At 42.4% G+C, this 16,546-nt stretch overlaps 1 protein-coding gene across 1 annotated transcript in view; it reads left to right on the top strand.

The window, feature by feature from the left end:
* LOC115233853 (discoidin domain-containing receptor 2-like) overlaps positions 1-16,446 on the top strand; it is a 91,976-nt gene extending 75,530 nt beyond the window's left edge. Inside the window, exons 4-9 of the mRNA XM_029804466.1 lie at positions 3,419-3,650; positions 9,265-9,723; positions 12,400-12,607; positions 13,187-13,735; positions 14,010-14,107; positions 14,408-16,446. Coding sequence (XP_029660326.1) covers positions 3,419-3,650; positions 9,265-9,723; positions 12,400-12,607; positions 13,187-13,735; positions 14,010-14,107; positions 14,408-14,575 — 1,714 coding nt within the window. The 3' untranslated portion in view covers positions 14,576-16,446. The remainder of the gene's footprint in view (positions 1-3,418; positions 3,651-9,264; positions 9,724-12,399; positions 12,608-13,186; positions 13,736-14,009; positions 14,108-14,407) is intronic.
* Positions 16,447-16,546: the final 100 nt, after the last annotated feature.

Raw genomic sequence — 16,546 nt, 5'->3', positions numbered from 1 at the left:
CGTGTAGGGCATATTCGACGATATTCGAATCAACTTGACCATTCATTTATGCTATACATGTCGAGTGTGCTGTCCGTTAACTAAAGGTTTACCCGTGAAAAGTTCTCGATCTATCTACTCGAACTCTAACTGGCTCTCGACGTAGCTATTTAAGGCGCGATCCAGCGGAAGCTGGGAGTCGTCGTCTTCATGGAACGCGATGGATCATCCGTAAATCGAACGATTCGACGAGCCGCACGGACGACACGTCCGTCATCCTGTCTGTCCTCGAGATAGTCGATGATCGACCGGTCACAACGTATATTAATCACGCCCTACTAAACTGCAACTCGGCTCTAATTCGGCCTTCAAACCGCAATGAGGATTAATGACGCGCATCGTCCCGCATGCCGGAGCCATTTGTATCGGCCGTTCCAAAGCTCTTAGACGTCGTTAACGTGCCCGTCGCATACTCCTTTGATTATGCGTGTCAGCTAATTACCATTCCGGCGGGACAAACGCGCAACGCGGCGGACGAACGGGGAACAGCACGACGAGGAACGGATGTCCAAACACAAGGAGAATCATCGGGACCACCTACCGCGCTAATAAACTCGCACTCGCGCAAGACATTAACTCCACCGGTGCCCTTTCGCCCGTAATTGAAATTCTGCCGCATTAACCGAGCCGTGCGTGAATTTTCAATATTCCGCGGAGTGTAATCAACTCGTCACTATTAATCAATCATCGAAGCGCGAATACGAAATATATTAATGCGTTAAATTAATCGCGAATGTATTCATGAGGCACGGGATAATCATCAGTTAATAGATAAAATAGAGATGCGTTGGTCAGTAATAATAATCGATGGCGTCATGCGAGTACCCCTTCGCTGCAATAGCGTCGATATCGTTCCTCCAGACCGCATTGTCGACTAGAACTTCTTTCACGGTATTTTTATGGCTTCGTGATATTGCGGGCTTCCCGACGAATACCCCTATTTACCTATCCGCTTACCCTAAAATACTTTTATGCATGTATCGCACGAATATATTGTAATCGGAAAAGCAGTCTTTTTTATAAGACTTAAATGCAAAATCCTATAATTCTAATAATTCTCTTTTTTTTTTTTAATTTATAGCTAACACGAATTTCTTTAAAAAATTAAATTATTTTCTTCATTTATTCGCGTACTCTTACATGTCACTCATTTGTATAACGTGCTGTAATTGTCATAATTACAATAAAACGCACGATATATATATACATATATGTATAAAAGTGGAAAAATATCCTCTTGAAGAAATTTTCTCGATCGTTCAATAACGCACTGTTAGAGACTATTATCCTATTCACCTTAGCAACGAATCATTTCTCTTCAGACAGTTCCCAAGTCCGATCTCGAAGCGACGCGCATCCTTCTCGTCCGACAAACCATTCCTCTCGATAATCGTCCCCTCCGTCTAAGGACGCGCTCCGATTCCGCCGACGTGGCAGCTCGGAGTCCAAGTCGGCGTAATCGCCCGTTCAGAGATTTATCGCGGACCAAGAGTACCGTGCACGCGGAATGTCTTTGATGCCCCGAACTGTATCAAAGTGGCAGCCGGGCAGTTCGAGGTCTCTTAATGGGCTATGAGTTATGATCTCTCGCGGTGGTAGAATATTATTACTTTCTCTCTTTCTCGCTCGCGCTCCTTCCCACATCCGTGCCGCTTCCATTCGTGCGTCTCGCGTTTTCTTTTACTCGCTCTATATGCGTTTCGCTTCTCCTTATCTCTCTCTCTCTCTCTTTCTTCCGCTCTTTCTCATCAAAGTGGCAGCCGGGCAGTTCGAGGTCTCTTAATGGGCTATGAGTTATGATCTCTCGCGGTGGTAGAATATTATTACTTTCTCTCTTTCTCGCTCGCGCTCCTTCCCACATCCGTGCCGCTTCCATTCGTGCGTCTCGCGTTTTCTTTTACTCGCTCTATATGCGTTTCTCTTCTCCTTATCTCTCTCTCTCTCTCTCTCTCTCTCTCTCTCTCTCTCATTCTTCCGCTCTTTCTCTCTTCCTGTTTTCTCACGCTACTGCAAAATATCCTCTCTCTTTCTCTTTTGCATTGCCAAACCACGTCGGAAGGTGCCCTTAAAGACACACAGCGAGCCCTGGTCGACCGCTTTTATTGCCTTCAACGTCAAAGCAACACTTAAAGTTCTGACACTTCAGAAGGCGGTAGCTCACCTCTTTATTGCGCGAGAACATTTTTGCTCGACGCGCATACAAGAGTTCCGCCGCGGATTCATTTGGCTCCGCCACCCGCTTCTTCGGTCTTGCCCCTCTTTTTTTCCTTTCTTTCCTTAAATTTTTCTTCGGCGAACAATTTTCGTCCTGTTTTTCGCACGCGAGATATCTTCGTGTAAGATTCGTGGGGGATCCCGTTTGGAATTCTCGAGGAAATGCTTTCATAAACTTTTCACGGTTAATAAACGCGATGAAAAAATTCACGTTGCATCCCTCTTACTCGGTATATAAATATTTAATCTTATTAATAAATCCTTAAGAGATAATACAACTTTATGGATTATCGTAACGAGAATAGCCGGCTTAGTAATTTACGTCGACTAAAAGAATTCGAAACAGATTCGTTCTCGTCGGCTTAATTTACGAGTCGTGGAATCGTCCATGGCATACCATGGTAACACGTGCGTATTTCACGGTCGTATCGCGCAGACAGAAGGAGAGCTTTTTAATGCCACAGACGAGTCCGCGAAAGGTATCTGCGAATACAATTATTAGTCGGCTCTAAGTGGCTTCGTCGCTGTTCCCGCGACGGTGCCACCTCATCTTTAATTCATGTCATCCGGGGACTCGGTTCGATCGATAAATTATAATTTCACCCCGTATCGCGCGTTGGCGAGCTGACGGTTATCCGTCAGACACGCGGCCGATCACGTATTTGTACGATTTCCTCCGAGCAACGATGTCGGTGTTTCCGCTCGCTTCGCTCTTCTGTTTTGCTATGACCGCGATAACGATTTTCTTATTAACGGATGCAGGCGCGAACCCCTCACGCATTGCAAATACTGAATGTTGAAAGGAAAACTTTAACATTACAAAGTCGCACTACATTCTCCGTTCATTTCATATTCAGTAATGTTTACATAATTCTAAAATGCCATTTTCCTTTACAGGCTTTGATACAAAACTATAAACGAAGAAGATCGCGAAACGAAATACGGTAAACCTCTCGAATTTACATGCAGATAAAAATGTATGAATCCGTAAAAGCATCCGCGAGACGGGAAAGTTCAGAGTCGCGCGCGTTTGGCGACTATTTTCCTTTTCACGAGGGATTCCCCCAGAGGAGCTCTCTTTCCCCTCGACGATCGTAGCGCGATAAGAAAGCGGGAAAGAGAAAATAAAGATCCGTAATCCCAAAGCAAATATTTATTCTTCCAGGCTCAAGCAGGAGAGCCACGGAGGTGCCTGGTGTCCGAAGCAGCAGATCACGGCGGAGCCGCGCGAGTGGCTCGAAATCGATCTTCACACGGTGCACATGATCACAGCGACTGGCACTCAGGGCCGCTTCGGCAATGGCCAGGGCGTCGAGTTTTCAGAAGCGTACCTGCTGGAATACTGGAGACCGAAGCTGGGAAAGTGGGTCCGCTACAGGGACTTTCGTGGCGAAGAGGTGAGTCTAATACTTCAATTTTTCTTTGTGCGAATAATAATCGATTAGCGTGTCAAATAAAAGATTTAAGGCCTGTTATCAGGGTCGATCATTGAAAACAATAGCAATCTAGAATAATCGAGGTCAGGAGTATCCCGAAATAGTGTGACATAGAATGGCTTAATCAATGTATGTATTTATAGATTGTGAAGTAGCAAATTGGAAGGTATAGAAAGATTTGTCAAGCGCGTAGTCTGAGATTGCGAAATTTATTATACATAATCTGCTGTCCCGGATATATACAGTCGCGCCATTTGCCACGATCGATTTAATCGTGCAAACCTTGTAGAAAGACATTTCGCCGAACGATTTGATTCGATACGGCAATCCAAGCCACGAGAAAGAGTTACGTACGTACAGACAAAGTCCCGCGGTTAAATTTAGTCGCGGGCAATACGCATAAAGCCGAGCGCGCGCGGATTATTGAGAATGATTTGCAGCGGTAACCGCGGACAGTAACTAAAGGATGACGTTAACAAGACGTAAATCTTCAATGTAATATGTTGCGCTGGAAAGTCCGGGTACATAATGTAATTTATATACAGATATACTGGTAACCGTGAACCCAAGTCTTTAATTAACGTCGACCCGCAATAATCACACGTTGCCGGCGATTTACTCGCTCGGCGAAAATAAACTCCGCGCAGTCGCAAGTTCCGGCGAATTTCGGCGAAAGTGGTGAAATTTGACGTGCGGTCCGTGAATCTTCGCTGGACTAACCGACGCGAAATTAAGGAAACGTCCGCGTGCATCTCGTAAAATCACTCATGTCAGCGCCCGGTACACGTTACTTATTTAACGCATGCCTGCTCGCACTTCGCCTCTCGAAAATACACCTCGGGCGGACAGACTCGCGCCGAGGAATGTCATCGATTTCCGAAACGACGAAAGGAAAGAGAGGCGAGCGTCCGATCGCGTCAGGGTAACTTTCTTTGGGAGTTAGCGGGCAGGGTGGTGCTACGAGCTTATTTGTATAGCAGGGTGGATCAATAAAATGAGGGAAGGGAAGGTCGTAGCGTGCACGCGGGTTAGACGATTCCAGCTCACCTACATAGACGTACCTGTCTGAATACGCGAATCCTTCGGTACGTATTCTATAAAGGCCAAACTCGAAAGGAAGGATCTCCGCATTTGCATGCAGCTGCAAAGCCATTTGCTTTTACGTATATTATTTCTCTGGCACGCGCAAAGACTACATACTCTTCTAATATTTTCATTTATATATTCTTCGAAATGAACCAGCAAATATATTTTAAGACATCAGATATTAAAATGATTATACAATTCTCTTAAATTTTTCTCATGTCATGTCAATCTTTATACCTAACACTGGTACCGTAAAATTTAAATCATAAAAAAACTGAATGAAACATTGGTATAATTCTCACTTTTCGGTAAATGTTCAGATTAACTTACACCTCACGAATTTGAATTTTGTGGCGCTCTCTTCTGGTTCCAGAGATATGCAATTTTAAAGTTTCACAGTTTTAATGCTTTTTCTGTTATAAAATAAGAAAAAATAAAGTTTGTTTTTGTTGTATTTGTGTAAATCAGATGTGGAAAAAGTGTTTGTTTATATTTCAGGAACGAAAAGCTCCTTGAATTTTTCCATTTTCCACGCGAAGCGAAGTTCAACGCAAACCTATGTGTTTAGTTTTTTAATAGTGGAGCCCCCCGTAGGGTGGGGGGGGGAGGAACATACTGTCTCCACGCATATACTTTTTAAAGTGTAAATATAAGGTAGAAAGTTGTAAACCCCTGTGAAATCTTACTTCGCATTAAAAAGTATATGCGGGGGGGGGCTCCACTATCGAAAAACTAGACACATAGGTTTGCATTGAACATCACTTTACGTGGAGAAGCAATATTTTGATCTGCAGTAATGGATAGAAATTCGTAAAACTTCATTGCTGTATTTCTTTCGAAATTTCTAGCGGAACTGAACAAGTGTACGATTCTGAAGCGTACTAGCAATAACATAAAAACAACTCTAAATGTAAACAAAAGAAATTCTTAGCGAAAATATTCTGACAGTGACGCAAATGTAAACAAAAAAACATAAACACGCAAGTAAGATATAGTGAAAAGATCATAGAAATAAATACGAAAATTATGATACTTCAAAATCGCATATCTCTGAAACCAGAAGAGAGCGCCACAAAATCCAAAGTGCGTGTTACTTAGAAATGTGCCCTCTATAATATATGTAAAAATGAAAATGATCCGTGAGGTGTAAGTTAATCTGAACATTTACCGTTTCTTCTACATTTTTGTAAAGAAAAAAATCTGAAATTTAATGTCAAGAACTATGCATGACAATTATTTTTATTGATTTGCGCATAGCACAAATCAAATAATAGTCTCGCAAAAAAATAAAACACTTGAGAAATATGATTTATTTCGCGATATTTGCATATCTCGTATAATTCGCCTGTAGCGCGATGTACCTGTTAGAGAACGGAAGAGGCCACCCAGAAAATAGCGGCGGTAGGGATAAACCTGCAGAAATTTGTGTCTCTTCCTCCCGCTGTGCGCTCCGCGTTGTCCCTCGCTTAATTACACAACGACACTCGGCTTATCCGATGCATAATCTTTCTTAACAATCCGATCCGATATGGGCGATGTCGGTAGAAACCATGTGGTCCTGTCGTCGCCCATATTTTATGGTCAGTGATTTCGAAATGCAACGATTATTAAAATTGATGCCATAAAATAAAATAATTCTTTTTAATATTCCCGATAAAATAATGAACGACGTGCGTTTTTTGTCTTTATATTCTCGGCAACATCACTGACCATAGCTGACCGTAATTAATAAATATCACTATATAATATCAGCGCAAGCACACAAATGACAGTAATATTTATCATACATAAATTCATATAATCATGTTGTACCGCCCATTGGGTGTTTCTTCTTAAATTAAGCCATAAGATGTCTTATCCTTCACGACCTTCCGCGACGACACGTAACCATCAACGCCGCCTCTAAGACGGTTCAGCTACTGACGGTAGCAGCCTACCGTGGCCGATCCAAGAGCAACACACACGAGAAACATTAACATAAAATGGGCGTTGGTCCCGTCCTCGCACCACTTCAACTCGCCCGTTGGAATTCGCCTACGACGAAAAGAATGACGAGAAACCGTGGCAACGGTCGAGGAATAATTTGAGAGACGATCGCTCGCCTCGACACGCGGCGCGGCGGTGCTTGAGAAAAGTCTTTCGCGATAAAAGCAGAGACCGCGCCGCATGCGGGCCGGTATGCAGGACGCGTGGGCGCGAAGATAAATATCAGGATTACTTATTTTTCCTGGCGTACGTCTCAACGGCTCGTAAATGCCGTCGTAATTTGGTCTCCTCGTTCGATGCCGCGGGTCTTTCGGGAATTAAGATTCGCCGCACCTTCCCGGAGCGCCAGGCACCGCACGCGAAACCGACCACCGTATTTCGTGTGAGTCATCTTCGTAAAAAGATTCGATAGCACGGTCGGTCGCGTCACGGGTGAACGAAACTTGGGACGTGAAATAATCATGAGCGATATAAGCGACGATACGAAATATCCAGTATTTTTCACCAACCGAGTCGAAACATTCCATATCAATGGATGAAATCTTTTTGGATGTAAAGTAAAAAACAGATAAATTATGAAAATATTACCAAGTTGCAATATACATTAGCGCGTACATAGTGAGCTAAAGGAAAGCCTACAACAATATATGCTGTGTATTCATATATTTTAAAACTACATCTTTTTTTCTCTTGTCTTTTTTTCCTTAGCATTTAATATTTCATATATTTTATTTTCGTAATAAATTTTAGTCTTATTAACGCGATATATTAAGATACAAGGATTAAAGGCTCCTATAAATCAATGAAAGCTCCTCTGCTCGCTTTCGGACGTACAGAAATAACTCTTACTTTAAGTACAATCATCGAGGGGAAACAGGATGCTGTTACGTACACTCTGCAAAGCTATATACTAACTGTCAACCTCCGGAAACGCCCACGATGCGGTTCCGTCGCCTGGCAGAAAATTTCTCACGTGTCGGTTCATTGTATTTGCCCATCCGACGCCTTGGTACCGTCCGTTTCAATGTGCTAAACATCAGGTACCGTGTCGCGGTGCAAATAAAACGGTGTCAGCTACCGGCCCCCAATTACCGCGCCACCCGGCGCGGAACGTGCCGGTTCGCGCGGTCACGAGAATCATCTTTAAACGTGTTTCCCATCACAATCGTAAGTTCATTTCTAGTAAATAGAAAAAAGAAAAATACACGAAGAAATAGAAATATATTCTTGCAAAGCTTAATATGCAACTAACCGGATTGCTGGATATCACAATAGATAACATACCGGCAAACGCGCGCGATAAAGCCAATAATTTTATATTATTAATAATATACTACAAATAATATATTAAATAATATATAGAGAAATCATAATTACTAATCGCCAATTAGATTAAATGCAAGTTTATTGGTTTAGAAAATTAGAAGCACTTTTCGTTTCACTGATCATATAGCATATAATTAATTTACGAGTCTATAATTGAATTTCACGAAGGTGCTTCAAAGAGTTTCAATATCTATTAAATGTTTGCTTGTATTTTTTTACCGCAAGACGAATGTCTATAATTAAATTTGATCATGGTGCGTATTGTACGCAGAATCGATTGAGCGTATTAAATTGATTAATATCCCGATATAATAGAACATTATTTAACGGCCGACGAGCATAACCATAATAGGAAAGAAGGAACAAGCGTATAAGGGGTGAAATAGAAAATAAAGGAGTGTTTGCACCTGTCGGGATCACAACGGTGATGGTTACACGGTCACGTAACCGACCATACGTGAGAATCTCGCGCGAGCGAGTCAGAAGGCGCTGGCGAGATCATAAGTGGAAAATAAGAGGTCCTTTGTTCCAAAGGGCCTCTACCCTCGACGTCGTCCGAGAAATTCCTCGATCCTATCCGGCGATATATACGTTTCGACCATCTCGCGCGCGCTCGACCGATCGAATAGAACGAGCCTTGTTCTATGTGAGAGAGCGCGCCGAGCCTGAAATCACACCGCGCAAAAATACTACGGTGCGTCGTGGCGCAATTTATATTACGGGCTTGCGAAAAATCTCGCTATCTCGCCGTCTGAATGTCCGTAAATGAGGCAAGGGTCAAGATGCTACATGGACGCTGATTCATCTCAGGCATCGGAGAAACCCCGCGTCTATCTATCTATTCACTGATAACTTAACATGACGCGTAGCATGAATGCTATCATTTGAACACATCGTATTATATCCCGCTCTACCAATCACTATCTGATATACATATCTATATATATCGTTATATACATACATCGCTATACACATCTATATATATCGTTTGCATACAAGTTGGAATAATTTGCGCGTCTAACGGTACGAAGGCATTTTTATGCATCTCTCGGTATTTGCTCTCTGATATTTAACATATGTCAAAAAGAGAATTGAAATAAGATACGAATTTTTTTTGTGGAGAATATTAGAGATTCAATGATACTAAAAACCAATTCCCGATATCTTGTTTGTTTAGGTTATCGAAGGGAACAGAAATACCTATCTGGAATCGAAGAAGGAACTGGAGCCACCGATATGGGCGAGCAAAATTCGTTTCCTACCCTACAGTTATCATCGTCGCACTGTTTGCATGCGCGTTGAATTGTACGGATGTCCTTGGAACGACGGCATCGTCTCGTACTCGATGCCTCAAGGTGACAAGCGTAACAACTGGGAATTCTTCGACGCGACTTACGATGGTTATTGGGACGGACAGCTTCTCCGCGGCTTGGGACAACTGACGGATGGCAAAATCGGACCGGACGACTTTAAGATAAGGTACTATGATACCTATGACAGAAGTCAGGGATGGGTCGGCTGGAAGAACGATACAAGGTCCGCGCAGCCGCTCGAAGTCAAATTCGAATTCGACCACGTTAGAGAATTCTCGGCTGTTCACATCTACTGCAACAATCAATTCACCAAGGATGTGCAGGTAAGATTCGTTCAATGTTCCATGCTTTTTTATATTAAAGAGATTTAATTTATAAATTTACGACATAGAATCAAGGCGGGCGCAAATTGTGGATTACATAGATGATTATACTTCCACGCTTATATTTCCGTGGAAACATATCTCATTTTTTCGTTATTTACTTGCATGTATATATTTTTCACGATAAATTTTAAAGTATTAGAAAAACACGCTCGAGACTGATTTATGATTGTGACTGATTTATGGTCGATCTCGAGATTCTCGAGATGTCTGCCACTGTCATTAGCTACGTACGTTCATTTATCATATATCTTGTTATACACTTCGACTAGTAAGATAACCGTGGCGACCGTTTCTTGTACGTATTTGTACGATAATAAGCAAGAAAAACTATAAATGAATATGCGTACCGTATAGAAAGGAAATTGGAATGGCTTGCGGCAGTGACTTGCCGGTGAGAACGAAACGGCTGTTGAATAAAGTAGACGGTTGGCGGAGGACGGAGAAAAAGGCGCAAAAAGGAAAGACGGACAGTCGCGGCAAAATGTGCGCGAAGATCCTCCGCCAGCCTTTAATCCACACCCAGAGAATAAAAAAAAAAGAAAAGAAAAAAAGAAGCCGTGAGGTTGAGGAGACGGTGTATACGGCACGAAATCCAGTTTTCACGTCGGAGTCAAGGTCGGACGTAGGATGGGTAACGAGGCGCAACAACGGTTAGCCCCTGGGTTCGGCTGAAACGGACGGAAGGAGAAAAAGGAAACGACTCGCGGGTTGCTGGATCCTCGTTTCACTTGAAGCGGCTGCGCGGTGGCCGTGGCTTTGCCGGAGACGTCAGTTTTTTCGTGAAAATTTTTCGCCCCTACGATCTTTTTACGCCCGAGTGTTTACATAATGGCTCGCTGAACACTCGGCTATAACGGCAGTGAGATGTATTTTAATAAAATAATTCGGCACTTAGACGCTCGAGATAACGGAGCGTGATGTTTCAAGAAAGGGCTCCAATCAAAACTGAAAGAGCAAATTGAAAATAATTCGCGAATCGTAGCGGAAAATTGTTTTGTCAGCTTTGTAAATTAAACCACTTAGTAAATTATACCACTCGATTACATTCATCGATAGTAAATTATTGGAATTAATTAAGTGATAAATATAATACGATAAAAAAATGTCTAGTTTCAAATCGTCTAATTATAAATCAGAGACTTTGTTGTATAAAAATTTTATTCGAGCTAGGAAAATTCGGATTAAATATACAAATACAAAAAAAAATATATTGAAATATATTTGTTTTTTAGTTAAAAAAAAACCCGAAGCAGATAGACTTATGTGTGTGACGGCCGAAAATCAACAACATAATTCTTTTCCACGAAAAAAAAATAATAATTTTGATTTATAATTAAAAGAAAATAGCAAATTTTAACAGTACAATTAAATTACTCTTCGTATATTCCTCATTGTGTAGAAGCTCGTGCAGGGAGTTAATATGCATGATGTCAACAATCACATAATATTCGCCGTGCGCGAGAAAGTTACGAAACTTAATACGCGTGACAGTTGGCCATGAAAATTTTGCGCTCCATCGTTATACCGCGCAGAAATCTCAGTATAATGAGCCGCGAAACACTCTCCTACCGGTCTCAAGATTTATCTGAATAGAGCGTCTCATTACCCGGCTCGAGCCCGATTGTGTGCCCGCGATCGGGCCAACTGGAGAACCATGGGGCAGACCGACAACGAGTAGCAGTCAAGGCTGAAGATGCAACCACAGTGATTCGTGAAAGGGAGAGAGAGCTGAACGGGAGGAGAGATTCACGGAACAGGGATCGAAAGAGATGAAGACCCGAGGGCCGAGAGAGCAGATACGCCACGTATTCAAATACAATACCGACAGTCTGGCAAGTCGGCAGTTCGGCGAATGGGGTTGCGGAGTGGCAGGAGCTACCCCTAAACGACCTCTCCTATTAACAAGCGCGCGCTCGCGCGGATAGGACACGTCTTCCACGAAAGACAGCGCCTCAAAGCATCGCCAGCCCCTTCCCCTCCGTCTTTCGCTTCACGGCTTCACGGCTGCCACTTCCTCTACGTCGACTTCCTCATTCTCCCGGCGCATCCGCGGGCGGTAGGCTTCAGTACGTCGAAAATCCATACGCTTCCGTCTTTGGATCTAAGGGAGTTAGATAATCTCGGCTTTGTAATCATCGTCCCTAACTCCTATGCTGTCTTAGTTCCATATTCTCTCTCTCTCACTCTCTATCCTCCGTCCGCTTCACACGGCTCACGACTTGGATTCCCTTAGCTGAATTGTCTTGCGCCTTCGAGGGATGAAATTAGCATTCCACGCGTCCTCGCTCGTTCTCGGAACGCGTCCGTGTGAGATATACTCCGTATTATCAAAACCGTCGATGTCACATCCCGACGCGCCGTTAACTAGTTATCTGTTACCTATGGTAATAACGGCGATAATACTGATTACGCGAGCGTAATCGAGTACCAGTAGTATGCTTCCGATCAAATTAATTCCGCATGGTAACTCTAAATACATAGCGCTTTATCTGATAGGTCGAATTGTCTGCGGTAATCAAGCTCAATAATCCAGAATGGCGTACGATGTGGTAAAATGCCTGTCGGGAGATTATTCATTCGAGAACACATCGTATCTCTTTTTTTATGATTCAGGTATTTTCTGAAGTCAGCATCATGTTCAGCATCGGCGGCAAGTATTACACGGGTGATCCGATCGTATATACCTATATGGAGGACAGAATCTTCGAATACTCGAGGAATATCACGATCAAACTGCACCACCGGATCGGCAAGTTCGTCAAGCTAAGATTCAGCTTCGCCTCGCGATGGATTATGATCAGCGAAGTCACCTTTGACTCCGGTGAGTGGCAACGCATGGGCTTCAGCAATTTTCCTCGATTTGCCTTCGCAGTGCGAATAGAAAGTTCGAAATCGTGACGACACGCCTATCAAATCGCACATAAGCGGAGATGATTTCTCTCGAAAGATCGTAATATTCGAAACTTTTTCCAGCATAGTTAGCGTTTTGTAGAATATAAAAATTAATATGTTATAAAGAATCTGCTTAATTGATATATTCTGATACGCAATAAAAAATTGAATAATATTAAATATTTTGAATATATTCATTTCAAAAATAAAATTAATAAATATTAATATTCAGAAATATATAGAAAAAATAATTTCGAGAAACTCTGTTGTGCAATTTCAATTGCAATTTATAAGATAAATATGTCTTAACATTTAATTTCAAATAGTTATTAATTAATAGCATCTGCATATCTGCGTAAAAATACAAATCCGCAAAATTTAGATCGCATTACTGCCTATATTACGTATTATTGTTATTATTTTGTATTTTCGATTAATTTTCGAATATTATCAAAGTTAGCACCAAAACATGCCGCATTCAGGAACACGTGTTTCTATCGTGTTGCAGATATTGCTCACGGTAACTTCACCCCAGAAACACCACCCACGACTGTGGCCCCACGACTGCCGGTTATAACTCACACTCGCGACAATCCGCTGCAAGCCGAAGTTCCGGTAGCTAAGCAGGACGATCCCACTTACATGGCTGTGATTATTGGCGTCTTGACCGTCGTAATCCTGCTGCTGGCGGTTGCCATATTCCTGATAGTCACGCGTCACAGACAGCGCAAGAACTTTGCCAGCCCCCTGGGCGCCAAGAGCGCGATACCGTCGGGCAATCATCAGCATCTGTCGCCGGAATCTGCGTACGGTACCACGGAAAAGGACCCGTCCTTGATGACCTATAGGGTCGAGGAACTCGACGACCGGTACGCCGGCACGAAGCTCACGACCCTACCGCGAGATCTCAATGACCGTCTTTTGGGCGATGTCAGACTCGACGAGTACCAGGAACCCTTCCACGAGAAGTATCGGGCATCTCCTCATACGGCGTACTACGGATACAGCACGGTTATTGTAGACAACAAGGATCTCCATGACAATGTCGAGCAGTCTGGTGAGTCGAGCTCCCTGAACTTGTTCAACGTATCCGTAATGCTTCAAAGTACAAACGCGAAGTAGTCAAACAATCGTCTAATTGTATTACATTACGTTTAGTTTAATATAACCCTTTGCATACGCGGTGTTATAGTTTTCAAACATAAATTTCGCATAAATCGCAATTCTCATATTCAGCAAATATATACGTCATGTAAATAAGTCGCATGAGATAAAAAGGCGTATAATATTATACGCGGGACAATAAAAAGAAAATATCTTTTGCTGTACAGATGCCACTTACGATTACGCAGTACCAATGCCTGTGCCTAGTGTAAGCAGTGATCAGGATAGCGTTTTCTCGAAATCTTCCTCCAGGGGTAGCGCAAAGGTAAGATATAGAAACATTTGTCTCACAGAGATATAAGAAATCTCTTCAATTTAAAGTTACAATTTTTCTTTATATTTTTTTGACATATAACACCATTTTTTTAATTTTTGTAAAAAATATCAATAACGTTTGTATTATCCTCGACGTAATTATTAAAAAATTAATTAAACACAATGAGAGTATGACAACTGTGTCATTTTCCTCGTTATTTTTGGATCAAGAATATTTTATCTCGAACTATACGAAACGTTTGTCGGACACGAAGGCATCAACGTTTCATGTACTTTTCCGATGCATTAGGCATGCTTGCAGAGCTTTTTTCCGCCGCCCCCGCCCCCTATGAGTGCACCACCTCTTCGAGGCTCCAGCAATTTGACGTACTCGAATCCACCGAGTCCGGAACCAGTTTGCGAGCGTGAGCGCAGAGGTAGTAAGCGCCGGGAGCACTCCTTGCACAGATATGCGTAAGGAATGCAGAATATTCATGGAAAACGAATGAAAACCGAAGGTATGATGGATTCTTCGTTACTGTGAGCAGCGATATCGCGTGATCGAGTGAATCCTCTGGCACTGGTCCAACGAAGATTCCTGTTATATTTCTCTTGCGAGCTCAACGGATATAATTCATTAATTTTTTTTCAATATATTTCACACATATATACTAGAGCGTTTAAAATTCATATTGACTAATAATATTTTTGACTAAAAATATATTTTACTTTTTAATAATAATTAACTCGTATATGTGTGAAAATTTATCAAGACTTATTGACAAAATTACATTACCGTTTACAATACGCTTTTCTTGTGAGAAAGGAAATTTGTATAAAATTAATTTATATATTCACAGTCTCGAATTTTGTAAATTCGTGCTGCACATGCTTTACCCCATCTGCGTTTTTCACAATTTTTAAGCGCGCGGAGAGAAAGAACGCAAACACGGAGCAAAGTAGAATAGATCCAGTGCCGCGAGGATACCGTGAGAACACGCGCGTTGTTAATTCTCGAGGGTAAAGACCGGTGGTAAAAGTAACACGTTGTACATTTCGGAGTAAACGCTATGAGCGACCACGCGGCGGAAGAGGTCGTAATCCTGCTTGTTACAACGACGATATTTTTTTCTCGAATTTATAATGCATCGCGAGAAAAACGACGCGATCGCGGCGCGGTCGCATTCATCGCGAAAGAGACACTCTTCTTGACGAGCACTGCCATCGACGAATTTTCGGACATATTGTGCGACCTCGAGGTCTTTTAGGGAGATTTGCGATCTACTTCCTACGATTTTAATAATTAAATTGGCATATCAGTTTAACGGTAAAGCGACCTCGCGCATATGACTCTTCCCGAGATTCGTTCGAAAGTCGACGACATCATCGAAAAATCGCAGTATCGATATTTTCAGTTATCCACATTTTTTTTCGAATCATTCACACTGAAAGTCAAGTCTCAGCATCTTTCTTTCCAGCACTTCACTGCCAAGTCTCCTCTTCCACTCGGAGTGGAATTTCGCGAACGAGACGTGTAACGTTGCGGAATGCCACTTCCTTCCGTCAATCTTTCCGAATGCTACAGACATAAACGATGCGTAATCGTTACAAAGAATATATACACACGTGAACACATTCGAACGAATTAGCAGGAAGAGTCGCGTTAATGATTCGGTCTGTTCGGCGCGCATGTGCAACAAGATCGAGCTCGCTATCGATTCAGGTGAGACCAGCGGTAACTATCAGAGGGGAAGAAAAAAACGACCGGGTCGGATGAGATATTTATCCGATGGCGCGATCGTTACGTCGGCTCGAAAAGATAATTAATTACCGGCTTGATGGAATAAGCGAGCGTTTCAATTATTCGCGCATTCTCGAGCGAACGTCAGCGGCGCCTGACATCGGAGGAAAAAAGCCGCGCGACGAGATCGACGTGACGATATTGAAAAGAGCGAACGGTAGCGAGCTTCGATCCCGCCTCACACAAGACTGATGTCATATAAATAATTCAGTATCCTGACCGCGCGCGCACGTCGTATTATTTATTGTCGCTTTACAGCGTCCCGCGTGACGAATCTTTAATTTATATACATATACATATATATACATACGAAAAAGTGAATATATATATATAGATATATATACAGAAAGGTAATATACATATTATCTCGTACGACGACGAATTTTTCATATAATATAGATTGTATAAGCCCAACTTTATTTCTCTATCTCTACCGACATCGCCTTCATGCAACGAGGAAAATCGAGAATTTACCAGCGTAAGGAATCGACAATACAGGGATGAGACAACAATAACTACATGTGTACGTAATTGAAAAAAAAAAAAAACGTATAGAGAGACTCGAGATATCGGGTGCGCGAAGATGAGAGACCCTCGACCACATTGTGATATAATGAAAAAAAAGAGCCCGGCTCTCGCGAGTAACAC

The sequence above is a fragment of the Formica exsecta genome, unplaced genomic scaffold (genome assembly GCF_003651465.1).
Source record: "Formica exsecta isolate Colony F162 unplaced genomic scaffold, ASM365146v1 scaffold191, whole genome shotgun sequence".
In the NCBI taxonomy this organism is placed as follows: Eukaryota; Metazoa; Arthropoda; class Insecta; order Hymenoptera; family Formicidae; genus Formica; species Formica exsecta.
The sequence above is the reverse complement of the archived record's forward strand: the minus strand, read 5'-3'. Positions and strand labels throughout refer to the sequence as shown.